General features: G+C 56.2%; 3 protein-coding genes across 13 annotated transcripts; 1 reads left to right on the top strand and 2 right to left on the bottom strand.

Moving 5' to 3' along the window:
- Positions 1-263: 263 nt before the first annotated feature.
- On the bottom strand, positions 264-15,717 carry TTC16 (tetratricopeptide repeat domain 16). 3 transcript variants are annotated; one of them, XM_032257316.1, is made up of 14 exons: positions 15,619-15,717; positions 14,745-14,917; positions 14,334-14,424; positions 13,989-14,132; positions 11,528-11,628; positions 11,311-11,440; positions 8,348-8,562; positions 7,316-7,560; positions 6,782-6,923; positions 5,124-5,289; positions 4,454-4,596; positions 4,101-4,296; positions 1,893-1,980; positions 264-953 (listed from the first exon to the last, which is right to left on the bottom strand). In XM_032257316.1, exons 1-14 carry the CDS (start codon positions 15,634-15,636, stop codon positions 376-378), a joined length of 2,430 nt encoding a protein of 809 aa, XP_032113207.1. In that variant the 5' UTR covers positions 15,637-15,717; the 3' UTR covers positions 264-375. The 3 variants fall into 3 exon arrangements, with proteins under 3 accessions (XP_032113207.1, XP_032113208.1, XP_032113209.1); XM_032257318.1 differs by having other exon boundaries at positions 751-953; positions 4,101-4,175; XM_032257317.1 differs by lacking the exon at positions 15,619-15,717 and having other exon boundaries at positions 13,989-14,104; positions 14,334-14,835.
- PTRH1 (peptidyl-tRNA hydrolase 1 homolog) lies at positions 14,802-27,113 on the top strand. Of its 9 annotated transcripts, none has more exons than XR_004262381.1 (6): positions 15,789-16,245; positions 16,593-16,812; positions 17,078-17,177; positions 17,356-17,401; positions 17,498-17,758; positions 19,145-19,233. XR_004262381.1 is itself a non-coding variant. In XM_032257324.1 (6 exons), exons 2-6 carry the CDS (start codon positions 16,644-16,646, stop codon positions 19,321-19,323), a joined length of 642 nt encoding a protein of 213 aa, XP_032113215.1. In that variant the 5' UTR covers positions 15,789-16,077; positions 16,593-16,643; the 3' UTR covers positions 19,324-20,724. The 9 variants fall into 9 exon arrangements, 8 of the variants coding, with proteins under 8 accessions (XP_032113214.1, XP_032113215.1, XP_032113213.1 ...); XM_032257324.1 differs by having other exon boundaries at positions 15,789-16,077; positions 17,498-17,645; positions 19,145-20,724; XM_032257322.1 differs by having other exon boundaries at positions 17,498-17,645; positions 19,145-20,724.
- On the bottom strand, positions 17,871-24,609 carry CFAP157 (cilia and flagella associated protein 157). Its single transcript, XM_032257332.1, has 9 exons — positions 24,404-24,609; positions 21,978-22,249; positions 20,904-21,057; positions 20,214-20,481; positions 19,751-19,881; positions 19,351-19,501; positions 18,845-19,011; positions 18,571-18,757; positions 17,871-17,942 (listed from the first exon to the last, which is right to left on the bottom strand). Exons 1-9 carry the CDS (start codon positions 24,565-24,567, stop codon positions 17,871-17,873), a joined length of 1,566 nt encoding a protein of 521 aa, XP_032113223.1. The 5' UTR covers positions 24,568-24,609.
- Positions 27,114-27,793: the final 680 nt, after the last annotated feature.

The following is a 27,793-nucleotide window of genomic DNA, read 5'->3' as shown; positions in this document are numbered from 1 at the left end:
ATTTTATTTATTGAGATGCAATGGCATGATCTCGGCTCACCGCAACCTCCGCCTCCTGGGTTCTAAGCAATTCTCCTGCCTCAACCTCCCAAGTAGCTGGGATTACAGGCATGTGCCACCGTGCCAGCTAATTTTGTATTTTTAGTAGAGATGGGGTTCCTCCATGTTGGTCAGGCTGGTCTTGAACTCCCGACCTCAGGTGATCTGCTGGCCTTGGCCTCCCAAAGTGCTGGGATTATAGGCGTTAGCCACCATGCCTGACCGCTAAGATTTTTAATTGCTCTGGAAGGAGGCAGCTGGCTGAGTGCCAGTGTGGGAAGTGGTGGGTAGAACTGCTCCCCTCCCCAGCAAGAAGTGAGGGGCTGGGTGGTCCCTTCAGAGCGCTTCACAGTGGGTGAGGTCCTGACCAACCTCAGTTTTGCTGAGACTGGGGCTGGGTCCCCAGATGGACTCGGCCTTGCTGGAAGTTGAGCTCATGCTCTGGCTCTTGCCCTGGGCAGCCTCAGCCTCGCTGGGCCTCTGGCTCTGGCCTTGGACATCCTTAGTCTTGCTGAGACTCCCGTTTGAGTCATAGAAAACCTCAGTCTTGGCAGAACTTCGGAGCAGTCCCCTGCTTCTGCCCTGGGTGGCATCAACCTTGCTGGGTCTCCAGCTCCGGCCACAAGCAGCCTTGGCCTTTCTGGGCCTCTGCCTTGGGCCCCGGGTGGTCTTGGTCTTGCTGGGTGCCTGCCTTGGGCTCTGGGTGGCCTCGATCTTGCTGGAGCTCTGCCTCTGGCCCTGGCTGGACTTGATTTTTCTGGGACCATGGCTCAGTGCCTCCCGGTTGTTCCCAGAGTCTGAGGATTGCGTCTTCAGCTGTGACGAGTCAGAGAATGTCACGGCGGTGGCTGAGGTGCTCTTGTATTCCTGGCAGGTGGCTGACGTCCCATTCTCTGAGGTGCCTGTGGTCCTGACTGGGATGGGTGTGCCAAGAGCCCATCAGGCCTGCCACACCTGCCCTGGACAGCTCCAGGAAAAGGGGCTTCCCAAAAGGAAAGCCAAAGGGAAAAGCCTGCAGATCAACCCTGCCCAGCCCTGCAGCGACCCAGACCTTGAGGGGCGGGGCTGTGGGATGGGGGGAGATGCTCGAGAGCCCCCTTCACCCTGTCCCAGGCCTCCGTTCTGCGGCTGCCCCTTCCCTCTGTGTTTCCACTGCAGCAGACAGCACCTGAATCCCCTACCTGCATCCCACCCTCCTGCCCTTCCGTCCTCACCCCCACTAAAAGGCCCTAAATGCGCCCACAGCCCGGGCTTCCCCCGCACTGTCTGCCGTGTCTCCTGGCTGTCAGGTCACCGGGCAGCCTTCTTCCTTTTGGAGCTTAGAGCTCATGTCCCAGGGCAAGGACTATGCCAGTCATCCCTGCGCCCAGTGTTGAGCACAGGCCTGGCCTAGGCACTTGGTGGATTTGCTGGATTCACGAAATGAAGAAGGGGCTGGGCCCTGCCACCCCCTGAGGGCTATGCACACCCGTCCTAAGGCCTCTAAGGAGCAGCGACCCGGTTCTTCACTTCTGTCTCCTCCAGGTGGGGGCCCTGTGGAACTGGGGCTAGAAGCCCCTGTCAGTGCACAGGGTTTGTGAGCTTATTTCAGGGACAGGCCTGGGAGGGAACCAGAGTGGAGGAGCAGCTTCCGTGAAGTGCCTGGACCAAGCCTCAGGCTCCCTGCCGTGCTGGGCACTGCCCGCTGTGTCCCCTGTAAGAGCATTACTCACACTCTAGAGCCGCTCGCCCCAGGCCACCCAGCTGTCAGCAGTGGCCGAACTCACATCTAGGCCGGCGGTCTTAGACCCCTGACCTTTGACCATCCTGCTCCCTTGGCTTCCTGAGGCCTGGCAGGAGCACCAGGGACTTACAGTCAATGCTAGAGGCTGAAGAGGTCTGGTCAAGGTAGCTGTCAGACAGAGACTCCGTCTTTCTAAGGATGAGCTCTGGTTTCTTCTCCTGTGGCAAGAAACAGGCTTTGTAGTTCAGATGGTAGAAGGCCCGTGCAGCTGTGCCTCTGGAAGACCAAAGGCCCTGGGACTCTTCAGTGGTCATTCCCCTGAGCTCAGAGTTCCTTGAAGGTGCCAGGTTAGGGTGGGGTGGGGACGTGGAGAGACTAAACCTGGCAGGAAGGGCAGTGGCCAGGCTAGACAGGTGTGGTGCCATGAGAACAGCTGTGTTTAAGGGGATGCTAGCGCCTTAATCTTTTCAGCTGCAAAATGAAAATTAGTTCAGCTGTGGGACAGGCTTCTATAAATGGGAAAAGGCTGTGCCCTGGGGAATGCTTCCTGAGGATTTGAGGGGCTTCTCTCTGCCTTACCCTCTTCCATTCTCCGAGCACAAGTAGGGCTGGAGGGAAGGGGAGAACTACTGGTACTAATGACTATCTCACTGACCAGGAAACCAAGGCTCAGAGCCCCTAAAAATCCCACCCAGGGTCACTCAGTTAAGAAGCAGAGAGGCTGAGTTTGATTCCAGGCTGCGGGTCTCTGCCCACATTTATACCTGCAGACAACGAGGTGCACCACAGTGCCCCAGCCGCCAGCTGGGGGTTGCACTCTGGGTTCCTGCCCTGGGCTCCGTCCACTTCACCCAGCATCTCCCTGGGGGAGGGAGCCCCTGACTTCAGGGGACACACAGAGGGAAGGTGTGTACTTTAATATTCATTCTAACATGAGCTAGAAGACGGAAGAGCTAGCATTTTCTTTTATCTCTTCTTCTTTAGACGGGGTCTTGCTCTCTCACTCAGGTTGGCATGCAGTGGTATGATTAAGGCTCACCACAGCCTTAACCTCTTGAGCTCAAGAGATCCTCTTGCCTCAGCCTCCCAAGTAGCTGGGACTATAGGCACACACCACCATGCCTGGCTAATTCTTGTATTTTTTGTAGAGATAGGGTTTTGGCCATGTTTCCCAGGCTAGTCTTGAACACCTGGGCTCAAACGATCTGCCCATCTTGGCCTCCCAAAGTGCTGGGATTACAGGCATGAGCCACTGCGCCCGCCCACATTTTCTACTCATGGCAAAGGATGCTGGTATTCCTGTACTTCAATTGCGTAAAGTTTCCTTTGAACATAAGTGTACTTGACATTTACCAGCAGTAGAATAGAGAAACACACAGTGGGGTAGGACGGAATATTCTACAGCACCAGCGAGAGGGAGCAGGCTGCTGCCACCAGCTGCAGCGTGGGTGATGTCACCATGCTGTCCGTTTATGTGAAGAAAAGACAAAACTCATGTTTGGCGTTAGGAATCAGGACAGCCTTGTAGGTGGGATGGGCTAAGGGAGGGGCCTCAAAGGGGGCCCCAAGGGGCTTCTGGGAGCTGGGAAAGTGTTCTTTCTCCATCTGGATAATGATATCATGGGTGTAATGCAATCTGTGAAAATTCATCAAACTGGTACTTAGGATTTGTGCACTTTTCTATGTTCATGTTACATTCAATAAGAGGTTTTCAGAAACAAATTTAAGAATTAAGAAAATCCTTGGGGCTGGCTACAATGGCTCATGCCTGTAATACCAACACGGGGAGGCCCAGGAATGCAGATCACTTAAGCCCAACAAAAATACTAAAAATACAAAAAATTAGCTGGGCGTTGTGGTGTGCACCTGTAATCCCAGCTACCTGGGAGGCTAAGGCATGAGAATTACATGAACCCAGGAGTGGAGGTTGCAGTGAACTGAGATTATGCCACTGCACTCCAGCCCAGATGACAGAGCAAGACTCTGTCTAAAAAAAAAAAAAAAAAAAAAAAAAAAAAAAAAAAAAAATTCTGTCACAAGTGGCAAGTGGCTAGTACACACAGTAGAATTCGTGACAGTGGCCATGGGCAGGGGTGTGACTCCCCTCTGTGAGTCTGTGCACCTGTGCCCACATCCCCACACACCTTCCCTCAGGAGCACCCCTTGCTGGTGCCATCCCCATCTCACAGCAAGATGTCCCCAGCCCCTCACACAGCTGAGGGGTTGCAGAGCCAGGCCTGGAAGCCAGACTCCACTGGCCTGCATGCTGCAGCCCTGGGCTGGGGTATGCTCTGCCCCGACCCCCAGCGCCCCAGGCCCTGGCATGTGTTCCACTTACCTCTTTTTTCTCCTCCTTCTTCTCTTCCTCCTCCTTGGGGGCCTCAGCCTCTCCCCCTGAGCCTTCTGGTTCTGCCTGCAGGAACTCAGGAGCCGCCTTCAGCTCCTCGGAGGTCTCAGTCAAAGGCTTCCCCTGCATCCATGAGTGTCGCAGGGCCCAGGCCTTCTGGCGCTCCAACTCCCACTGCCTGAGCATCCTGCCAAGTGACGCCCCCCAAGGCAGAGTCAGCCTCCCTGGCCCATGCTGGTCACTCCAAGACTGGACAATGACCCGGGCATGCAGCTGGAGCCAGAGGAGCCTGGCGCTACAGCCATTCCCCAGCCCTAGCTGGTGCCCCCTCCTCCAGCACTTACCCCACAATGCCTTGTGGGCCACCGGCCTGCAGGCTGCCCTCCACCATCTGCTCCAGCTGCAGCCTGGCCAGGTGGGCTACCTGGGTGCTAAGTACCTCCTCCACTGACATGCCCGGGAAGAGGTTGGTCATCAGCAGGGACAGCTGCCATGAAAGGGGGTGACCAGAGTCAGGTGAGGGCCAGAGCAAGGAGCAGTGTGATGCTGCCCTGACCCCCCGCACAGCCCAGCTTGGCCCTTCCCAGGGCTGAAGAAAGAAGAGTTTTGCAAAGTTTTTTGTCTTTGTTTTTTGAGACGGAGTCTCACTCTGTCGCCCAGGCTGGAGGGTAGTGGCACAATCTCGGCTCACAGCAACCTCTGCCTCCCGGGTTGAAGCGATTCTCATGCCCCAGTCTCCTAAGCAGCTGGGATTACAAGTGTGTACCACCATGCCTGCCAAATTTTTGTATTTTTAGTAGAGACGGGGTTTCACCATGTTGGCCAGACTGGTCTCAAACTCCTGACCTCATGATCTACCTGACTTGGCCTCCCAAAGTGCTCGGATTACAGGCGTGAGCCACTGCGCCTGGCCTTATGATTGTTATCAAACCAGATTTCTTTGGGGGCCGAGAAGTATCTTTATGCATCAGGTATGACTCCGGAGCCTGTCCTCCTGACACGACAGGAACCCACCTTTGGTTGCTTGGGGTTGAGGAGCAGGACAGTGGCCACATCCTGGCGGGCCCCAAAAATGTTCTGCAGCAGCTGCCGGCTCTTGGCCCGGTACAGGTAGTACTGGGCCTTCTGGGGGTTGTGCTGGATGGCCGTGGAGAAGTGTTCCTCTGCTTTCTGGAACTGCCTGCAGGACACAGTGGGTCCCAAGCTGCCATGAGCTGGGCCATCTGTGGGGAAAATGGTGGCTTCTGGGCTCCACTAAGGAGTTGGGGGGAAACCAGGTTGGGTCTGCTCCCCTCCCCATGCCCCTCTCTGCTCTCTCCACCAACTACATCCTTGATGGAACCAACACTTAGATCCCAGTGTGAAACTCCAACATCAATGAAGATTTTTATGATTTTGGGGTAAGGAAGGCCTTTCTGAGAATGTCATAAACTCATCAGCTAAAATGAAAATATTAATTTGACTGTGATTAAGTTCCAAGTTATTGAGTAGTAAAAACATCACAAAGAAAAGCAATATATAGGGAAAATATATTTTGCCACATATAGTAGACAATAGGCTAATATTCTCAGTCTACAAAGAACCCTCATGACCAATTTTCTCTTTTTGAGATGGATTCTGGCTCTGTTGTCCAGGCTGGAGTCCAGTGGCACAATTTCAGCTCACTGCAACCTCCGCCTCCTGGGTTCAAGTGATTCTCCTGCCTCAGTCTCCCACATAGCTGGGGTTACAGGGGCACGGCACCATGCCCAACTAATTTTTGTATTTTTAGTAGACACTGGGTTCACCATGTTGGCCAGGCTGGTCATGAATGTCTGACCTTGTGATCCACCCACCTTGGCCTCCCAAAGTGCTAGGACTACAGGAGAGTGAAGGCTCTTTAGTGAAGACTTGGAAAATAAAATGGATATTTAGGAAACATAGGGCTAGGCACGGTGGCTCACACCTGTAATCCTAGTACTTTGGGAGGACAAGATAGGCAGGTCGCTTGAGGCCAAGGGTTCGAGATCAGCCTGGGCAACATGGTGAAACCCTGTTTCTACTAAAAATACAAAAATCAGCCGGGCATGGTGGTACGCACCTGTAATCCCAGCTACTCAGGAGGCTGAGGCAGGATAATTGCTTGATTCCAGGAGACAGAGGTTGAGGTTAGCCAAAATCCCACCACTAGCCTGGATGACAGATCAAGACCCTGTCTCAAAAAAAAAAAAAAAAAAAAAAGAAAAAGAAAAAAGGAATAATAACCAGGAGTGAAGCATTCTTTTTTCTTTTTTTCTTTTTTTTTTTGAGATAGGGTCTCACTCTGTCACTCAGGCTAAAGTGCAGTGGCACAATCTCAGCTCACTGCAACCTCCACCTCCCAGGTTCAATCAACTCCCCTGCCTCAGCCTCCTGAGTAGCTGGGATTACAAAGTGCACATCACCACACCAGGCTAAGTATTTTATATTTTTAGTAAAGACGAGGTTTCACCATGTTGGCCGGACTGGCCTCGAACCCCTGACTTCAGGCAATCCGCCCGCCTCTGTCTTCCAAAGTGCTGAGATTACAGACGAGAGCCCCACTCCCATCCTAGAGAAGCATCTTGATTGACCCAGGGATCCCAGCAGTTGGCCTCCTGCCCGCCCCGCCCCCAGGCCTGCCCCGCCCACCGTGGGGGCCGAAGCCCACGCACCTGCGCCTCTGCTCGCAGAAGCCCATCTTCTCCTGCAGCAGGCCCATGCGCGTGTTGGCGCCCTCGTCCTGAGGGCTCAGGGCCAGTGCCTGCTGGTAGTCCGCCTCGGCAAAGGCCAGGTTGCCCAGCTGGAAGAAGCAATCTAGGGTCCGGGGGCGGGGGTGAGTGGACCCCAACTCCCAGTGCCCGGGAGCCCCACAACCCAGCCGGCTCCAGCCTGGGGAGCGGGGCCTCAAACTGGTGGCTGATAACCCCCATGGGCGGTCGCGGTCCCGGTCCCGGTCCCCTCTAGTTTTCTGGGCGTTTGGGCGCTGTTTCCCCAGCTGCCTGTTTTGAGCATTTTAAGGAGTCTAGAGCCAGTCTGTCTAAGGCAACATTTCCCAGAGCGTGTTCCTGAGATACTATTACGTTTCCTCTTCCCTCCCTTCCCTCCTCTCTCCCTTCCTCCCTCCCCCAGGGGTCTCCAGTGCCCAGTGAGGTCTTAGAGTTGCTGAGGCTCCCCTGTCCCCACCCCCTGCCCTGGCCGCTGCGCACCGCCCCGGTTGATGTAGAGCCCTTTCTCCTGCTGCTCGTCCCGGAGGGCCTTGTTGAGCAGCAGCACACCCTCCTGGTAGGCGCCCTGTCTGTAGCAGTGCACGGCAAAGTCATTGTAGGTCAGCAGCAGCTGGCGTTGTGCCTGCTGCACCATGTCCTCCTGGTCCTCGGTCGCCATGTCCAGCGTCCTCAGGAAGTCCTCCACTGCCCCATCAAACTCCTGGAGCCGACGGTACAGGATGCCCCTATGGGGGAGGGCGTGGCAGACGGCAGAGGGACATGAGGGCCAGTGCACCCCTACTGCCTGGCAAGTGGCCAGACGAGGCACTGTGGCTCTGGGCCTCCTTACCCATGGAGGCCATGGGGATCTCCACCTCATTTGCTTGGTTTGTCCTGTGGGGCCAGCTCTTCACTGCTACTCAGATAACCCACTAGGCACTGATCATTTTATTTTTTGCAAAAATAGCTTGTCTCTTTGGGAGCCAGGTGTATGCCAGCCTCTACACTAAAGCATCTTGTACAAGAAACAGGTGTTTTACCACCACGGTTTAGATAGGTTAATCGGCCCCAAATCACAGTGGCCTGTCATGTCACTGAATCACTTGCGGGATGCTGAAGCCCAGCCCCTTGGCATAGGGAGAAGTTGCCTGGGGGGACCAGCCCCTGGAGTCACTCCTGCCAGGGCAGCGGTGCCCCCTCCTGAAATCCAGCAGGATGCGGTAAGTTCCCGGGGAAGAAACTCAAACCTAAGTCTCATCCACTGAGCGGGGCTCGGGTCCCAGCGTGAACTGCTTGGCAGGCTGGGGCTGTGGGATTCTTGGGGTTACTGGGACGTTGTTGCCATCCCTCTTCCAGCAGTAACAGAGACCACCTCTGTGATGCCTTAACCCAGTAGGAAGTAGGGAAAGATTGTTAGGGGCTAACTGGGGAAACTGAGGCCTAGAAAGGGTCAGGGACTCTCCTTAAACCACATAGCAAGTCTGTGGCCTGGCAGGGCCTGGGAGCCAAGGCCCGCGCCTCCCCATGCAGTACCGGAAGAGGAAGAGACTGGGGTCCAGAGGGCTGTTGTCGATGGCAGAATTGATGCGCTGCAGCGCGTGCTGCAGCCTGCCCTGCACGGCCAGGATCCCTGCGTCTTGGCGCTCCTGCTGTGCCTGGGCCACCATCTTCTGGAGCAGCATTCTGGCCTGCGAGTGCCTGGGAGTCAACAGCAAGGCGTGGTGCAAATCCCGGTAGCAGAGGTGGGGCTGCAGGAGGCCAGGGGTTGGCATCAGGGGCACAGCGGGGGGCTGAGCCGACGCCTGTCCTGCTGTACGGGACCTAGAGGCGTTTCTCTGGCAGGGTGCTATCACACCATGCCTCCTCCATGCCCCCCACATCGCTCCACGTTCCACCCTTTCTGCCTCTTGAAGGACACGGAGCATGGTAGGGAAATTCCATCGCAGGCCCCATGCCAGCTGGTCCTTTCCAGATGTGACTTCGGGTGAGCCAGCTTAGCCCCAGTGGTTTCTGCAGATGCTGACTCCTTGTCAGGCCTCTGTAAAGCCCACTCAAGGTGGGGGGTTGTGTCCCCATCTGCTCCCCTGCACTTCCTCTTCCCCTCCCTGACCTTTGAGCCCAAGACCACTCTGCCCAAGCCCAGATTCAGGCCTGGGTACAGCAGAAACTCCCCCAGCAAGTCTCTGGCGAAGCTCAGCCAGGCAACAGGCAATGCTCTGTCCCCTACAGGGTGACTGGCTGGAAGGTGAACAGGTGTGGACAGCAGGTACGGGTGGATGTCGGGAGGGAAATGGCAGGAGCTAGGGGCAGGACTTTGGTACAGGCAGCCTTGGGCTCCAGGCAGTGCCCCTAGGAACAGGCTGTGTGACCTTGGACAAGTCACCCCGGGCTGGTTCTTCCTCTGTGAAGAGGACAGTATGTCTCTCCTGAAGGGTTGAAGCGCAAAGTGCTGAGAATGCGCCTACGCACAGCAGGGGCTCAAATCACAACAGTCACCAATAATTATCAGTAATTACTAGTCTCAGCAGGGCGTGGTGGCTCATGCCTATAATCCCAGCATGTGGGAAGACCAAGGGGGGGGGCGGATATCACTTGAGGTCAGGAGATTGAGACCAGCCTGGCCAACATGGTGAAACCCCATCTCTACTAAAAAATACAAAAATTAGCAGGTTGTGGTGGCGAGCGCCTTTAGTCCTAGCTACTTGGGAGGCTGAGGAGGAGAACTGCTTGAACCCAGGAGGTAGAGGTTGCAGTGAGCTGAAATTGCGCCACTGCACTCCAGCCTGGCTCCTGGCGACAGGGCGAGACTCTGTCTTAAAATATATATATACACAAAAATTAGTTGGGCGTGGTGGTGGGCACTTGTATTCCCAGTACTCAGGAGGCTGAGGCAGGAGAATACTTGAACCCAGGAGGCAGAGGTTGCAGTTAGCTGAGATCACACCACCGCACTCCAGCCTAGACGACAGAGTGAGACTACGTATCAGAAAAAAAATTACGAGTCTCAAGCCACTGAATCACTTGTGGAACACTGCAGTTCAACCTGCGGCACAGGGAGAAGTTGCCAGGGTGGACCTCGCTCCCTGGAGTCACTCCTGCCAGGGTGGCGGCACTCCCTACTGTAAGGCAGGCTGGCATTTCAGCTGCACCCAGGATGTCCTGCCTGGAGAATGAGGTCAGCCCAGCCCAGCCCACCCACCTACCTGCTCCTCCCATCCTAGTTTCCCAGCTCCCCATCCACCCAGGCCAAGCCAGAACACTGGGCACTCTTCTGGATCCTTTCTTTTCCTTCAAGCCCTCTGCCAAGCCAGACTCTGGCCCTGCCTTCTGAAGGGCAGTGGGACTTGCCCCTCCTCGCCCCCCTCAGGACCACCTTTCCCTCAACCTCACCCCACCCTGCAATGGTGCCCAGCCTCCTCCTCAGGCTCTGGGCTCCAGGCCTCCCCCTGACCCACACTCGCTGCAAACACCAGAATGATCTTCCTAAAGCTCCCTGCCCTGGGGACACCTGGGGGAGGCTCCCACTGCCTCCAGGGAGACCTCTCATCCCTGCCCTCCTCTCCGTGCTGCCCAGCACCCCCTCTGCCTCCTCCCTCATGACCCCAAGTTTCTCTTGCTTCCAAGCTGTTCCCTGGACTGTCTGTCTCTGTGCCTAGCCCAGGCTGTGCGGGTGGTCAGGGGTAGGGATGGTTCATTCAGGCAAACAGGAGAAAAGAAAGGGGGGAGGAAGAGGAGAAGGAAGGAGAGGAGGAAGGGAGGAAGAAGGAAGAAGGGAAGAAGCAGGGAGGGAGGAAGAAAGGGAGGAAGAGAGGAAGGGGGAGGAAGGGAGAAGGAGGGAGAAAGGGGGAAGGGAGGAGGGAGGAAAGGAGGAGGGAGGAAGGGAGAAAAGGGGAAAGGAAGGGAGAAAAGGGGGGAAGGGAGATGGGGGAAGGGAGGGAGGAAGGGAGAAAGGGGGAAGGGAGGAATGGGGAGGAATGGAAGAGGGAGAACAGAGGAGGGAGGAAGGGGAGAGGGAGGAAGAGAGGAATGGAGAAGGGAGGAAGGGGGAAGAGAGGAGGGAGGAAAGGAGGAGGAAGGGGCAAGCGGGGCGGGGAGAAAGGGCTACTTCATGTTAGGTGCCCTGAGTGTCCCCGTGTGTGGCTTCACAGCATCGTGGCTAAATTCTTCATAGTATACTCATCTGCCCAGGGACATCTCCCCCAGGCTGTGAGCTCCATTCCGACATGGATGGCATGAGTCTCTCATCCTTTGCTTCCCATGGGGTGCAGTACAGGCTTGGCACAGAGTCAGGGCAGAACAACTGTAGAACAAGGACCTGGCCTGGCAGCCGAGTTGTCCAGGCCAGCGTGGTCCTCTTCCCAGGAAGGACAGCGTCCACTGCACTGTGGGATAGGGCTTCTGGGCTGGCTGACAGTCTTGCCTCCTCCTGTAATCTTGGGGCACACTGAGGACTCCCAGGTTGGGGTGCACGCTCCTGCCCACCCTTCCTGCTGTACCTTCTGGAGTAAGTTGTAGAGTCTGGCCCGGAGGATGTAGATGTCAGCGTTGGTGGTGTCCTGCTTCAGCTCCTCGGTGACAAGTGAGAGGCAGTCCTGATGCCGCTGGAGGGCCAGGAGGCAGGCCATGCTGAGGGCAGAGGCACAGGGTGCTCTGTTTCCTTGGTGGGGCAGCAGGAAGCGTCTGCTGGGAGAAGGGGCTGGCAAGGGCACTCACCATCGGTAACGGAAGTGTGGTTTCTCGGGCTGGAGCTCAGCAGCATGTGAGAAGACACCCAGGGCACCCAGGAAGGCACACTGCTCAAAAAGGCATTGCCCCTAGGGACACAGGGGACAGTCAATTCTGCTTGTCAGCCCAGCCCAGCTGTACCCCCCATTGACAGCAGAAAGCACTGAGGTGGGAGGGAGAGAGGCAAGGACAGAGCCTTGTAGATCTGGGAGAGACTTGAAGAGGCAGAGATACAGAGACAGAGAGGGAGAGAGACACAGAGACAGAGAGGGAGAGAGACACAGAGACAGAGAGGGAGAGAGATACAGACCTGGGGAAAGACAGCAAGAGACAGGGGGCAAGATACAGGAATACAGAGATTCAGGAACAAAGAGAAATCGAGAAAACTCAGATGGCTGGGCCAGGCATGGTGGCTCACACCTGTAATCCCATCCCAGCACTTTGGGAGACGGAGGCAGGTGGATCACTTGAGGCCAGGAGTTTGAGACCAGTCTGGCCAACATGGTGAAACCTCATCTCTACTAAAAATACAAAAATTAGACAGGCGTGTTAGTGCATGCCTGTAATCCCAGCTGCTTTGGAGGCTGAGGCACGAGAATCTCTTGAACCTGGGAGGCTGAGGTTGCAGTGAGCCGAGATCATGCCACTGCCCTCCAGCCTGGGCAGCAGAGTGAGACTCCATCTCAAAAAAAAAAAAAAAAAGAAAGAAAACTCAAATGGCAGAAAGACCAGCAGAACTAACAGGAACAGGCTCCCTGGACCTGGGCCCTGGTTGCTGAGCTTTGTGCTAAGAACTTGAACTTGTTTTCTCACTTGCAGTAGCATGCTTTTTTAAGTCGGAGTTTTGCTCTGTCCCCCAGGCTGGAGTGCAGTGGTGTGATCTCAGCTCACGGCAATCTCCGTCTCCCGGGTTCAAGCAATTCTCTGCCTCAGCCTCTAGAGTAGCTGGGATTACAGGCGCACGCCACCACTCCTGGCTAAATATTTGGTATTTTTAGTAGAGACGGAGTTTCACCACGTTGGTCAGGCTGGTCTTGAACTCCTGACCTTGTGATTCACCTGCCTTGGCCCCCCAAAGTGCTGGGATTACAGGCGTGAGCCACCGCGACCGGCCGGCATGCTTCTCTTATGGATAAAGTAACTGAGGCTGAGAGAGGTGAAGTGACTTGTACAAGAGCACACAGTAAGTGGCAGTGTAGGACACAGGCCCCCAACAGACAGATTCAGCACACGGTCTGAGGGCCCCAAATGTTTCTTTTTAAGAACTGAATATTTTTTTACATAAACAAAAGACATCAACTCGGTGCGGTGGCTCAAACCTATAATCCCAGCACTTCAAGAGGCGGAAGTGGGCGGAGCACTTAAGGTCAGAAGTTGGAGACCAGCCTGGCCAACATGGTGAAAACCCAACTCTACTAAAAATACAAAAATTAGCTGGGCATGGTGGTGCACTTCTGTAATCCCAGCTACTTGGGAGGCTGAGGCACGACAATCATTTGAACCCGGGAGGTGGAGGTTGCAGTGAGCTGAGATGGTGCCACTGCCCTCCAGCCTCGGCAACAGAGCAAGACTCTGTGTCAAAAAAAAAAAAAAAAAAAAAAAAAAAGACATCAAGGTTGTCAAAATGGAAGAAAACAAGACTTTGTTGGTGTTTTATAGTTTAATATTGTTTTTACTTTGAAATACACTTGGGGGTCACTGTGACCTTTTTAGTGCTTGGAGCCTGGGGACTCTAGATCTGTGCTGTCTATAGCATTGTGTAGCTATACGCATTTACATTAATTAAAATAAAAATAGATGCCGGGCGCGGTGGCTCAAGCCTGTAATCCCAGCACTTTGGGAGGCCGAGGCGGGTGGATCACGAGGTCAAGAGATCGAGACCATCCTGGTCAACATGGTGAAACCCCGTCTCTACTAAAAATACAAAAAATTAGCTGGGCATGGTGGCACGTGCCTGTAATCCCAGCTACTCAGGAGGCTGAGGCAGGAGAATTGCCTGAACCCAGGAGGCGGAGGTTGCGGTGAGCCGAGATCGCGCCATTGCACTCCAGCCTGGGTAACAAGAGCGAAACTCCGTTTCAAAAAAAAAATAAATAAATAAAATAAAATAAAAATAGATATAAAATTCAGTTCTTTAGTCACCCTTGCCACGTTTCAAGGGCTCAACCGTTCCACGTGGCAGGTGGCTAGCATATTGGACAGTGCCATGTAGATCACTGTTGTTATTGCAGAAAGCCCGATTGGGCAGTGCTGCCAAACTTGAGCCAAGCCTGGCAGTAAACCAGCCTGGGAGGTCAGAGGGGCAGCAGGTGGGGACCCAGACCCAGGGACAAGGATGAACCCAAGGAGACAGAGCTGGGCCCAGGAGCCAGGAGAGCCCCCCACAGCGGGAGGGAGAGCCAGTGGTGTGAGGCGGGTGCCCCGCATGGGCCTGGGTGGCCCCAGGCACCTGCAGGTAGAGCACAAAGGTGAGGCGTTCCAGGTGCTTGCTGTTGTCCTGCTGTAAGGAGTAGGCCCTTCGCAAGTTCTGGGCGGCCGAGGAGAAGTCACAGAGCTGGAGGTAGGCTTCAGCCCGCAAGGCGTAGAAGTCCACCTGAGGGTGAGAGGACCCAGGCCTCTGGATCTTCCCCACCATCTGCCCCTGGGTGGTAGGGGAAAGTCTCTGTCCCCCTGAGGCTAGACACCCAATTTCCATCAGGGACTTGGTGGTCCTGAGAGGAGGGATCTGGCAGGTGCAACAGGGTTTCGAGGCATGTTTCATAACTGCCTGTGCCCACCCAGGTCTGCCTCTCACCAGCTGCGGTTCCAGGTGGAGCGCGCGGGAGAAGAACAGCACGGCTGTCTCCCAGTCTGCCTGCTCCAAGCACTGCTGGCCTCTGGAGTAGCTGTGGGGGAAGCGGGGACAGGCAGAGGGTTGGCCTTGACTGTGGACTAGCCCAGGGCATAGGGCTGGGGTGGGAGTTGGGGGAGGCAGGGGAGCAGAAGGGTGGAGAGGCAGAAGGAGTACACAGAAGCCCAGGGAGGGCAGGCTGATGTTCCTGGAGTCCAGCCAGGCCACCAGTCTCTTATCCACTGAGGCAGAAGAGACCCGTTAGACAGTTGAGTTCACTGAGGCCCAAAGAGAGTCAGTGGCTCAAGGCTGCATGGTATGTGAATGGCTGTGCCGGGCAGGAACCTGGGATCCCAAAGCAAGGTAGTCACTCACTATTCCCTGACTTTGAGGGGCACTGTTGACCTCGTAACCTGTGGTTTTACTTCACAGATGCTTTGGAACACCTGGCTGGTCCCAAAGATGCGCCGCAGGACCCCTTTGGGGGCTGGAATCACCCATGGTTTTGGGATGTCCTGTGACGGGGCCTGATCAACCTTCAGGGCATCCTAGAACGGAAGGATGGCAAGCTGGAGCAGGCCCCAGAGACGACCCCCACCCACTGACACTCCCCAGCATTCTCCAGGGAGGGAGGAGGGGCGGAAGTGAGGCCTGGAAGGAGGCACTCTCATTGCGGGGGGGTGGGGTGGGGGTGGGGGGGGGTGTCGGGTGGTGCTTCTAACCCCATTCCCCTTAGAAGATGCTAAGGGGTCCTCTCCAGCCCTGCCTTTCTCCCTCTCCTGTGGTCAAGGTCAGGGATCAGGGTCCTCACGCGTACAACACCATCTGCTCTCCTCCTGGGCCTTCCCAGCTCCCACCTCCGGCTACTGACACCCCAAGCTCTGAGGTCTCCAGCTCAGGTCCGGTCCCAAGTCTCAGGCCTTGCAGGTCCTAGAGCCCCTTGGATACCCTTAATTACCCTCACTCCAGCAGCCCACACCGAGCACCTCATCTGACTTCTGCCCCAGGCTCTCCCACCTTGGTGAGGTCACTTCCCCGCCAGCCACCCAAGCCGGAGACATCCTTCCCAGCAGCTGCCGAGTCTTACAACGATCTCTCACATCCCTGATTTTTGGCAAGGCGGCCAGGGCCTTCCCTGAATCGCACTGCTGCTCCTGCCCCTTCTGGCCTTCACCCTTTCCTGCGAATCCGGCCTCGGTGTCTCTGCCTGGCCCTCTGCCTTTGCTTTAGTCTTCTCCCCAGCCCGCACCTTGTCGGAATCTGTCATGAGGCCCCTTCCAAGAGGATCCCGAGACCTCTGCCCACTTCGTCGCGGCCCCGGGCCCCGACGTTGCTAGGCACCATCACCAGGAAGCCCACAGGCCCCGCCCCTCTGGCCACGCCCCCGGGAACCAAGTCTTTTGAGCCGGAAGTGGGTAGAAAACTTTTATTAGCTGGGGAGGTTGAGGCCTACAATGGAGAAAGAACTTGCCGGATTTTCGCCGCAAGGCAGGGCCATAGCGGGGGTCATAACGAGGCTTCCGCCTCCCAACCGAACGTCAAGCAAGAGCTCCAAGCGTCCCACACAAACCCCGTGGGGACACTGTGACGCCGCGCCACGGAAGGCCTCTGGGCTGGGGGAGACAGACACCGCCTCGCCGCTTCCGCCCGTCAGGACCAAGGCGGCCACGCAGCCCGGCCCGGATTGGACGCTGGCGGTTGACGCCAGGTAGGTGGCAACGCGATTGGCTGCGGACTTATGACGTCAGGGCCCGGTGTCCCGGCTGTGAATGGGGGCAGCATGAGGCCGCACGGCCTTTTGCTCTCCGGACAGCGGCTGAATCGGGCCATGAGCCGGTGCGTTTTGGAGCCTCGGCCCCCGGGGAAGCGGTGGATGGTGAGTGGCGTGGGGCGGCCACGTATGGGCTCCCGGACCCTAACTTCAGTTCGGCCATTATGTCCCGGGCCGAGTGCCTCCAAATTGCTGCTCTGTTTTCTTAACTGGTGGGTCCAGGGCTCGACGGACTCCAAACTTCCAGAAGCTCCGCTCCTGCACTAGGGCGCCCTGCCTGCCCAGCCTACTGGAGTCCTCGGGAGTGGAGCGTCTGGGCCCCCTCTCCGCGCCCTTTCCCCACTGCAGCGCTGCTCTGCGTTTCCGCCCCTCTGCTTTGGGGCCCACGGGACGCTGTGAGATAGTGGGTGGCTAGAGTTGTCGGGCCTCAGTTTCCCTGGTGCTGCCTGCAGGTAGCTGGCCTGGGGAATCCCGGATTGCCCGGCACGCGACACAGCGTGGGCATGGCGGTCCTGGGGCAGCTGGCGCGGCGGTTGGGTGTGGCGGAGAGTTGGACGCGCGACCGGCACTGTGTCGCGGACCTCGCTCTGGCCCTGCTCGGGGATGCTCAGCTGGTCCTGCTCCGGCCACGGCGGCTTATGAACGCCAACGGGCGCAGCGTGGCCCGGGCTGGTGAGTTTAGGACGCCAGGGGTGGGTGGGCAGGCCGCGGGGGTGGGGGTGGGGGCGCAGGGGCCAGAGGGGGCCTGGCTGTGACAGATCCGCGGGTTCGCCTCCAAGTGCCTGTTGAGCTGCAGTTGCGCATGGCCTTGGGTACTTGTGGAGGCCTTAGTTTATATGTGAAGTGGGATTCGTTGTGCCCGCTCTTCATGGGAGTTGGGACGGTGCTCCTCTGGGCAGATGAGCAGTAACCAGGGATGCCGTTTCCCTGTGCTAAGCTGAGCTGTTTGGGCTGACTGCCGAGGAAGTCTACCTGGTGCATGATGAGCTGGACAAGCCCCTGGGGAAACTGGCTCTGAAGCTGGGGGGCAGTGCCAGGTGAGGTCCTGAGATGGTCAGGGTTGGGACAGGGCTGCAGGCCTCCCAGTTGGGGTGGAGTAGGGGTGCTGACCCGGTTTCCACAGGAGATGGGCTGCTCTGACCCAGCCGGGGCAGGGAGGGGTAGAAGGATGCTGCCCCAGGGAGGCACTAACTGCCCCTCCCATATCCCTTGAAGGGGCCACAATGGAGTGCGGTCCTGCATTAGCTGTCTCAACTCCAATGTGAGTCTACCCTTCTGTCGTGCAACTGGGTGGGATGGGCCAGGGGTCCCCCAGCACCTCACCAAAGCTCCCTGGGCCTCTCTGGCTCTCCCACAGGCAATGCCAAGGCTGCGGGTGGGCATTGGGCGCCCGACACACGCTGAGGCGGTACAGGCCCATGTGCTGGGCTCCTTCTCCCCTGCTGAGCAGGAGCTGCTGCCTCTGTTGCTGGATCGAGCTGCCGACCTGATCTTGGACCACATCCGTGAGCGAAGCCAGGGGCCCTCACTGGGGCCCTGACACCAGTGGCCATGGCTGCCCTCCTGACTATGGTGCCCACAAACCAGCCTCAGTCACAGAGCTGCCACACCAGCCTTGGTATCTACTTTTTATACAGCTCTCCTTTAGACTGTTCCAGGCTGCCCACAGATTAAAGTGGGAGTGACTGTGGTTGGAATGGTCCATTTCTGGAGTCAGTTCTCTCCGTGTCCTATTTGGGACGTAGGGGAAATTCAGGAAGACTAAACTTTTTGAGCCTTTTTAGAGAACCAGGGGCATGGATCTGTAAGATTAAAGATACTGGCTTTGAGGCCAGGCTCGGTGGCTCACACCTGTAATGCAAGCCCTTTGGGAGGCAGAGGTGGGTGGATTGCTTGAGGTCAGGAGTTCGAGACCAGCCTGGCCAACATGGTGAAACCCCATCTCTACTAAAAATACAAAAATTAGCCAGGTGTGGTGACAGGCATCTATAATCCCAGCTACTTGGGAGGCTGAGGCAGGAGAAACTCTTGAACCCGGGAGGCAGAGGTTGCCGTGAGCTGAGATTGTGGCACTGCACTCCAGCCTGGGTGACAGAGTGAGACTCCGTCTCAAAACAACAACAAAAAAAATTAAAAAAAAAAAAAGATGCTAGCTTGGAAGCTAAGGCCTCTTCAGGGAGATCTCACTCTTCCCTTAGTGGTGGGGAGGGGACAACAGGATCCAGCCAGCCCTGCTCCCAGGGCATGTGTGGGCATGCCTTGGCCCACTGAGACCCAGACACTCCTTTCTTCAGCCCATTTTACAGATGGGAAGGCTCAGAGAGGTCTGGTTACATCCCCAGGGCCACACAGCTGTGGCCTGGCAGATCCTTCGTTTGTACCCAGGACTTGCTGCCACCTTGCTGTCCCTGGGGCCCCTAGCACCCTCACCTCGTGGCTGCTGTGTGCCCGGAAGGTCCCCACACGGGTGATATATGACAGCAGTCTGAGGTCCTGGGGGCTGGGTGGGATGCGGGCCTGGCGAGGTACCAGGCCTAGATCCCCCGGCCGGTAGGGTGTGATGTGAGAGAGCTTCGGCAGCAGAGACCCAGTCCTGGGCAGCTGGATGCTGGGCTGGCTGTGGGGAAGGGGCTGAGGGTCACAGAGACTTCGGCGAGCCTGGGTTTTGTCCCAGAGTGAGCTGAGCATGGGCTTGAAGGCTCACCTCTCCTTGGGTGGACCATGGGACTGTGACTCCTGGTGGGGACACATAGCCTTCTGGGATCTCAGGACCACAGTGGAGCCGAGCATGACCAGCAGTTGCTGCAGCATCTCCTTGTGCCACGGCTGGAACGTCACGTCTAATTCGCTGTCCTGTTCATCAGGGCGCATCTGTGGGTGAGGGTGGGGTGGCAGCAGGCCCACAGTGGCCCCAGTACCCATACTCCTCCAAGAAATTCCAACTTCAGTGCCCGTTTCCACGAAGTGTTCCCTGAATGTGGTGGAATACCCATTCTCCATTCAGGAAGACTGAGTCCTGAGACCTTTCAGAGCCTCAGAGAAGGAATCCACCTCCTCAGAAAAGGCCAGAATCAGCAAAGGACAGACTTTCTGGGAGGCTCTCAGGGAAGAGGGGCCTCTGACCCTGAGGCAGTCCGTTCTCTGCAAGCAGCTTCTGTCTTGGGCTCACTCCCCTTCCCCTGACACCCTCCCTCCCTTCCTTCTGCTCACCTGCAGAATGCTCTGTAGGAAGGAGGTGGCCTGGGCCAGGGCCGCCTCCAGGCTGGCCCGAACCTTCTGCTCATCAGCCAGTTCCTGCGCTAGCCTCCGCAAGTCCACCTGCTGCTGCTCCAGCTGCAGACTCAGCTGGTCTCTCTGGCTCCTGGGCCCCAATGAGTCAACAGCGTTCCCCCTTCCCCAGGACTGGTGCCACCTGGGGCCAGGGGCCCTCCCATTTCTCTCCAAGCCCACAGGGACCCCTAGCCAGCCCCAAGCCTCAGCCGGTCTAGCAGTTTCCTCTAGAGAGAGAAAGTCACTGGCCCAGGTCGTGGGGTCAGAAAGAGCTGGGCTGGAGCTTGGCCCCAGCCTGCACCCGCCCCCTGCCACCTGCCCCTCCTCAGGCTATACGCACGTCAGTGCCTGGTTGTCCACCTGCAGCTGCAAGACTGTCTGCTCCAACTGGCTCAGCAGGAGGCGCAGCTCCTTGGCCTCCTTGGTGCCCTGCTGCTGCTCCTGGCACTTCTTGGTCAGCATAAGGATGACCTGTGGGTGCGGGCAGGTGGCCATGCCCTCAGCCAGCCCTGTCCCCAGCTCCAGACACAGCCAGGCCTCATTGGCCCCGCTGTGCAGAGCGGCCAGTGCTGCCGCTGGACAGAGCCCCAAGCATTCCAGGGCTGTGCTCTGCTTATATAAGTTACAGGGGCTTTGAGTAAATAAATCCGGAGTTAGGCCCACTGCCCTTCAGCCCCCACTGGAGGCCCAAGTCCTCTGTCCACTGCCTCCCTCTCTCCTGACTCGACTCCACCCCTGCAAGGCCCCTGGGGTCGCCTCCTGCCTCGCATGCAAACGCCCTGTGCTGAGGCCTGCAGGCACACCTTCTGGCAGCCAATTTTGTGCCTGGCCATGACCTTCTCCGTGTTCTCCAGCAGCTCCACCTGTTTGCACAGATAGTCCTGACTTCGCTTGAGCTGCTCATTCTCCTGCAGCAGCTGCGCGCCTTGCCGGGAGATCCTGGCGATCTGTAGGGTAATGCTGTTGTTCTCCGTGATGGCCCGTTTGGTTGTCTCCCACATCCGGTTTGTGGTCACCTTGCGGAACTCATTGGCCACGACGTTCACGCGTTGGATGATTTCTTTCCTCAGTCTGGCCAGAAAGACAGGAGGGGAGGGGGGCCGGACTGAGGAAAGAGCGGGCACAAGCCCTGGGCACACCCCTTTCCTTTGTGAGGTTTCCAGAGCCCCTAGGGGTGTGAAACACCTGCATGCCTTGGACCTTTGGAACTGGTACCATTTCAGTGTACTCTCAACTATTAAATAAAAATTATTTAATCCCAATAAGTGGCAAATGGAAGCCCTGGGAGTCTCCAGTGCCAACAAGAGGACTGCATCTGGGAGCTGATTCCTTTTCACACACCTCTCCATAATCACCAGCTGGGATTCCGAGGAGTAGCAGGTTGGGGAGGGGGGGTCAGTTACCCATCTAACCTCCCAGTTAGAAGCTGAGGCCTGAAGACTAGGATGTTCATGGCCCCAGGGGTGAAGGCTCCAGAGGCTCCGCTTGCCCACCTGTCCTTGTCCAGCACCGACTTCTTCTCCAGGTCGTACGCATAGTCCCTGAATTCATTCTCCTGCTTCTGCACCTGGTCCTCCAGCAATGTGAACTTGTCCATGATATCGTCTTTCTGCAGCCGGAACTCCTCCAGGGCTACCAGCTTCCCTCCTGGCCACCACAGGGCACAAGGCCCCATGAGGGGTTGCCTCAGAGGACAAGGCCTGGCGAGGGCCTTAAAGATGCCCCTTAGGCCCCTGTCCCTTCCTGTGTGCCCGGTGCCGTCTGACTCAGTGGGACAGGTCTACCATCCCTTACCTGCCCTGCCTGGCCCTGCCACCTTTACTGCCTTCATCCGGGCTCCCTCCCTCTTCCCCTCCATGAATGTTATGAAGCTTTGTTCAGGTTCTGCCTCCTTCAAGAAGCCTCCCTTGATACTCTCATGAAAATAACAGTGACAACAGCAACTGCATTTTTTTTTTTTTTTTTTTGAGACGGGATCTTGCTCTGTCACTCAGGCTGGAGTGCAGTGGCACAATCACAGCTCACTCAACCTCCCAGGCTCAAGAGACCCTCCCACCTCAGCCTCCCAAGTAGCTGGGACTACATACAGGCACCACCACACCTGGCTAATTTTTCTATTTTTTTGGTAGAGATGGAGTCTCACTATGTTACCCAGGCTGGTCCCGAGTTCCTGGGCTCAAACAATCCTCCCGCCTTAGCCTCCTAAAGCACAGGGTTTACAGGCATGGGCCGCCACACCTGGCCAGCAGCTGGACTGTATATATTCTCTGGGCCAGGTTCTAATGCCATCTGACATTTGAGCCTCACAACCCTTGCCAACTGGGGGACCTTGGTCACAACACTTCACCTTTTGAGGTGCTTCCTCATCTACAAACTGGTTGGGGGATGTTTCCAGCTTCGTAGGATTGCTGGGACAGTTAAGGAAGACAGTGTGTGCCAAGCAGCACGTGGCTATTCTCCCTGTTTCTCAGGTGAGAAACAGGGTCAGCGATAGAGCTGGGATGTGAGCCCTGTATTCTGTCCCCGTCATGGGTGCCTGCAGGCTCACCAGCCAGTCCCCTCCTCACCAAGGGCGATATTCTCTGTGGTGAGCTGGTCCTTGGTCTCCTGGAACTCGTGGCGCACCTGGGCTAGCTGCGCCTCGAAGGCATCCTTCTCCATCTCCTTGGCCAGCTGCAGGTTCTGGAGCTGCTCGTTGAGGTCCGTGATCTCATCCACCTGCTGGTTGAGTGTGCGCTTGAGGAAGGCCACAATCTCCTTCTTGTTGTTGGCCAGCTGCTCGAACTCTTGGCGGAACAGCTTCTCCTGCACAGCCAGCTCATCCCACTTCCGCTGGTACCTGGGGCAGGGGCAGGGCAGTGGTCCAGGGGTCAGGCTGGGCAAGCCAGGCCTGCAGTGTAGCTGGGCCCACTCCTGGACCCCGTCCCGTAAAGCGGCACTTGAGATTCCTTGTGATGAGAATCCAGCCTAATCTCCCACTATTTCCCCTGATCTGGCACTTATGACCAAAGCCAATGCCTGTGCTTAGCATGTTATTTTTATTACACCACTAGAATGTAAACTCCATGAGGGCAGGGCCTTGTTATGTTCAAGTATGTCCCCAGCACCTGTGCCTGGTACATAACCAGGTGTGCAATGTTTGTTAAATTGTTACAACAACTTATAAGAATGTAGGTACTGGCCAGCTGCAGTGGCTCACACCTATAATCACAGTACCTTAGGAGGCCAAGGCGGGCGGCTCATGAGATCAGGAGTTCAATGCTAGCCTGACCAAAATTGTGAAACCCTTTCTGTACTGAAACTACAAAAATTAGCTGGGCATGGTGGTGCGTGCCTGTAATTCCAGTTACTCAGTAGGCCGAGGCAGGAGAATCGCTTGAACCCGGGAGGTGGAGGTTGCAGTGAGCTGAGATTGTGCCACTGTACTCCAGCCTGGGTGACAAAGCAAGACTGTCTCAAAAAAAAAAAAAAATGTAGGTACTATGATGATTATAACTATTTGACAGATGAGAAAACTGAGGCTCAGAAGGATAAAGGAACTCTAAGTTTGTAAGTGGCAAAGCCAGGATTTGAACATGAGTCAGTTTGACCCCCAGAATCAAAGCTTTTAGCCACAATGCCGCCTGCTGCGGTCGGCCAGCTCTGCATGCCTGATAACTCTCCCACGCTTTCAAATCCCAAGTCTTTGTACCTGCCGTCTCCCTTATCTTTTTCCATCCAGTAACTCTGGTGGGCCCTTCTTGGCCCTGAGCCACATTTGTAGCCCTGTCTTGGTGCTCTCCTGTAAGTTGGCCCTTGTCCCACTGGGTGGTTGAAATCTAATAACATGCCCCTCTCCTTCACCTCTGTATTCTCAGAGCCTGACAGACCGCTTGGCAAATAGTAAGCACCCAATAACTCTGCTAAATACATTTTCCTTGAATACATTCTACCTGATGTCTCAGCTCAAGGGAAGTTTGTTAATTTTAATCAGCATCACATAACGAATTTACTGGTTTCCAATGAAATAACTGAAGATACTTGGAAAGTTGTTTTCCATCGTAATTTAGTTGACCAGCATCTTTCAAGTGGTGACTGCACACAGAGCACTTCAGGGCTGTGGCCTGAGAAAGCAGCCTTGCACAGGGGAGTCAGGAGGCCAGGGCTCCCATCCTGTTGCCTCCTATTCCCAGAAGTGACTTTCCTTCTCTAAGCCTCAGTCTCCCCCATCTGTGCAATGCGGATGACATTGGGACCTCTTTATTAAGACTTTTGTGAGGACTCTGTACCAGCACATGGCCCACCTGGCACCACCAGGGACTCAGCATTAGCTATGGTTACCCACAGCATCAGTCACCTGGGGAAGAGCTGCCCCCTGCTTGTCTTTTAAGGTCACCCTGAGACGGGCTGGTGCCTTATAACTGGGAGGAAACGTGAGAAAATGATGGGCAAATGAACATGGCTCTAAGTGAAGAGTTCGAGGCTGTCCCCACCCCCACCATGTCACACACAAAATGTTCTACAGCAGAATGTCACAGCCATGGAGGAGGAATAAACCTTTCCCACTTACATCTGGGTAAACTGAGGCCCAGCGTGGAGAAACAATTGGGCTCATGTGCTGAGTGGGTCAGTGGAGCACAGGTGCCACTGCCAGGAAGCGGAAGTGGGGCCAGGGGTTCCCCCGCCTGCTGGAGGGCTGTTTCCACCCTTTCATGAAGCTTGTGGTCCCACGGGGCAGGAGTGAGGCAGGGGAAAGGAGGGATTGCCTGGAGCGGGGCCACGAGTTAGCATCATGGGCCCAGGGTTCTCGGAGCTGGGAAGGTGGGGAAATCCATTTACCCTCAAACTCTTGAGACCTCCCAAAGGTACATATGAGGAAATGAGGCTGGGGTCGGGTGGGGTCTGGACATCCCATGGGAGACCAGAACACAGGCCTAGGGCCCCTTGGCCAAACCTGCCCTGGGCATGGGCTTCTGCCCCAGGGCACCAGACTCTTGGCCACCAGCCCACGCACCGGGCCAGCCGGTCCTCCAGGTCTCGGATCTGGATGTGGTAGAACTCCTTCACCTCCGTGGCCAGAGGTGCCTCCACAACCACCACGGGCTCCTTCTTGCCCACTTTCTTCTTCTTGACCTCAAGTTCCTTGCCTGCCTTACTCACACTCTTTTTGGGAGCCATGGCTGATGGCAGCCAGGGTTCCAGGCCCCAGGAAGCGGCCAGGTGGTTGCTAAGGAAGCCAGTCCCGTACATAGCAACAGGCTGAGGTAGTGAGACTGGGCTTAAAGGGACCCTGCCCTCTTCCTGTGGGTGCCAGTACCAGGTCCTGCTCCAAGGCAGATGGCATCATTGAGGCCCCAGGCCCAGGGGAGTCCTAGGCCATGGAAGGCAGGACCCCTGGCTCTCAGGGCAACCTTTTGGGCTTCTGGGGAGACCACTCTTTCCCTCTTGTGGAAATAAATGCTGTGTTTCGTTCATGTGGGTCAGGGCCCTGGAAATCGCCATCCTCTCCTTTGTGCTGATCAGGAGAAGGACAGCACTAACCCTGGGCACACAAAGCCTGTTCTGCAGCTTTGGTCTGGGGTGGCAGTGTCCTGGCATGGGTGCGGTAGGGGGTCCAGCTGGGTGTGGCCTTGGCTGGCAGCTGGGTGCCTCTATGAGCTCCAACCCCAGCCCCAATCTCAGCCAGCCAGGCCTGGGTGCCCGCCTGTGTTCCCCAACCAGCCCAGGCACTCCCTGGGACAATGGGCAGGTCCTCTCCATCCCTGTCTTCCCAGGGCTTGGCACTTAGCAAGGGATGGCTATAGCGCCACCCTGAAAAAGTCTGACAATAGCCAAGGTGGATGGCAGTGGTATTTCCGCAAGTGTGGTTTATTGGAGCAGCTAGACCTTGTGAGTTGCAGGACTCTTGGGGTGGGGGCAGGAGGATGAGGAAGCCTCGGGGGCACTGTGAGGGGTCAGAAACACAGGGAGGTGGGGGCGTTTTTACTGTTGGTGATGAAAAAGCTCAGAGAAGTGATTGGTAGGTCCAAAGTAAGCTCACATTTGGGCTCTGTCTGACCTCCAGTGGGACCTTGGGCCAATGGCCTGAACCCTGCTCTGTGAAACAGCTCGTGAGACCTCATCTGTAAAGTTCCTGGTGCAGGGATGCTGGGGGCACTTAGTGAGTGATGGCCCATGAAGCTCCCGGCCACTTTGTGTGGTGGGCAGGCAGCTACTAGAATTTCTGACACCTCTGGACCCCACCTGTGGTGGTCTGTCCTTCCCAGGGTGCCTGTTCCCTTCAGGCAGAGCAGCCCTGGGAGGGCAGAAATGTGTCTGGCAGAGGGAAGAGATGCCCATGCTTCTGCATAGGCCTCAGCCTGTGTGCACTCACAACAGCGAGGGAGCTCTGGCTGCCCTGTGCCGAGACCAGCTCAGCCATAGAGACCCCCCACCCAGCTGGCACTGAAGGCATTGAGAAGCAGACTCCCAGATAGAACAGAAAAGTGGGACTATCTAGGGGGCCAACAGCCTTCTGAGCCTAGAGCCTCGAGCAGACTCTGACCCACGTATTTATTCTCTCTGAACAGTGATTATTACTAACAAACAGGTGTTCTGTGTTTTCTCAAAAATAAACTAGGTAGGCAGCTGGTGCCTGCTTACCGCTGATCACAGACAAACCAGCAAGTATTCTTCACGAGGGAGCCCCGGGGGCAGGGTCACATATCCCATGCTTAAAGAATTGCTTTAACTGGTGTATGATATACATACACTGTTTTGCTACTTTAGAGTGCCCCAAGCAGTTTTCCACTGGCAGAGGGGAGGGGGGCTGCCAGGTTTTCCTTGCCATTGTTCTCAGCAAACAATGTGCTTTATCATACACTCAGCATTTCTCAACAGCCCAGGACTGCAGATGACACTGACACTGAGGCCTCGGGGGAAGAGGCCTGGCCCAGTGCCCTTCCAGCCCAACTCGATGCCCCTGCTCCTGCTGGACACTGCCCCTTCCCCACCTGAACAGCTGCTCCCGCAGGAGCCTAGGCGAGCAAAAATTCCCACGGTGCTCCCAGCTGATCCGGGGCCTCCCCATGCCTCCCCAGTTTCTACTCTCTTTTCCCCAGGGCCATTGCAAGGGATAGCTCTGAATTCCCAGCTTGATGGACCCACAGCCTCTCGGGCAGCCTGGCGCCCACAAAGGGTGTCAGCTTGGAGACCTGCCCTCCCTTCCCTCAGCACCAGGATGGCTTCATCAGCACCACGTGGCAAGAGGGATGAGCTGAACTTCCAGGCCAGCCTTCCAGGTGGAGGCAGGGAGGGGAGGCTGTAGGCTGGAGGGAGAGGACTTTCTAGGACTTGGAGACGCTCCCCAAAGCTCCCTACTTTGGCCCATACGTCGCTACTTGCAACAGGGGCACCTTCTCATGATCGCTTCTCCAGCAGCCTTCCGTAGTCTTCTGGGGACTGAGACTGATGGGCCTAGAGCTACTGGAGCTGTGAGACACAAAGTCGTGCCAGAGCTGGGTCTCCTGAGAGGAGTCAGGCAGTGCACAAAGCCATGCGGACTGCATCCAGCCCGGGACTGGACAGTGGCCTGAGCCACTGTCACCTCTGAGAGGCTCTGGAGGGGAGAAACCTAGGCCCTAGGGAGGCAGGGAGGCCAGGCATCACTAAACATGCCCTTGGCCAGGTAGCACTGGTTCATACCTATAATCCCAGCACTTTGAGAGGCCAAAGTGGGAGGATCACTTAAAGCCAGGAGTTCATAGACCAGCCTGGGCAATATAGCAAGACCCCCATCTCTTAAAAACAAAGATTAACCAGGCATAGTGGCGCGTGCCTGTAGTCCCAGCTCCTCGGGAAGCTGAGGTGGGAGGATTGCTTGAGCCCAGGAGTTCGAGGCTGCATTGAGTTATGATCATGCCACATGGTCTCTGTTCAGGACGCCATCTGGTCTGAGTTAGGTACAGGCCAATAAAGGGGGCAGTTAATCTACAATAAGGTCAGTGATTGGGAGGGGGAGTTCTGGTCTCCGTCTTTCCTCATCATATATAGAACGGGAACAATGCGGTGGGAGGTTAAGCTCCAGTCTGAAGGAGAACTGCAAAACAGGCTGCGTGGCTCACATCAGTCACCTCTCGGCTTAAGTGGTTTTGGGTTCCAACAGCTTTTACTTTTTTTTTTTTTTTTTTTGGAAACAGAGTCTCGTTTTGTCACCCAGGCTGGAGTGCAGTGGCATGACCTCTGCTCACTGCAACCTCTACCTCCTGGTTTTGAGCGATTCTCCTACCTCAGCCTCCTGAGTAGCTGGGGACTACATGCACACGCCACCAGGCCTGGCTAATTTTTATTTATTTATTTTTTTAGAGACGGGATTTCACTGTGTTGGCCAGGCTAGTCTTGAACTCCTGACCTTGTGATTCACTCA

This window comes from Sapajus apella, unplaced genomic scaffold (assembly GCF_009761245.1).
Source record: "Sapajus apella isolate SASKATOON/1434 unplaced genomic scaffold, GSC_monkey_1.0 scaffold97, whole genome shotgun sequence".
In the NCBI taxonomy this organism is placed as follows: Eukaryota; Metazoa; Chordata; class Mammalia; order Primates; family Cebidae; genus Sapajus; species Sapajus apella.
The sequence above is the reverse complement of the archived record's forward strand: the minus strand, read 5'-3'. Positions and strand labels throughout refer to the sequence as shown.

Coding starts and splice junctions, on each gene's coding strand:
- PTRH1 (XM_032257322.1), top strand. CDS start 16,108: ATGACGTCAGGGCCCGGTGTCCCGGCTGTGAATGGGGGCAGCATGAGG. Junction 17,402..17,497: donor TTAGCTGTCTCAACTCCAAT/GTGAGTCTACCC, acceptor GCTCTCCCACAG/GCAATGCCAAGGCTGCGGGT. Junction 17,646..19,144: donor CCTGATCTTGGACCACATCC/GTGAGCGAAGCC, acceptor TTCTCCATTCAG/GAAGACTGAGTCCTGAGACC.
- CFAP157 (XM_032257332.1), bottom strand. CDS start 24,567: ATGGCTCCCAAAAAGAGTGTGAGTAAGGCAGGCAAGGAACTTGAGGTC. Junction 19,882..20,213: donor ACAAAATTGGCTGCCAGAAG/GTGTGCCTGCAG, acceptor CCGCACCCACAG/GTCATCCTTATGCTGACCAA. Junction 18,758..18,844: donor CATGGTCCACCCAAGGAGAG/GTGAGCCTTCAA, acceptor CCTTCCCCACAG/CCAGCCCAGCATCCAGCTGC.
- TTC16 (XM_032257316.1), bottom strand. Junction 6,924..7,315: donor GCTCTACATCAACCGGGGCG/GTGCGCAGCGGC, acceptor CCCGGACCCTAG/ATTGCTTCTTCCAGCTGGGC. Junction 1,981..4,100: donor AGAAGGAGGAGAAAAAAGAG/GTAAGTGGAACA, acceptor TTCTTGCCACAG/GAGAAGAAACCAGAGCTCAT.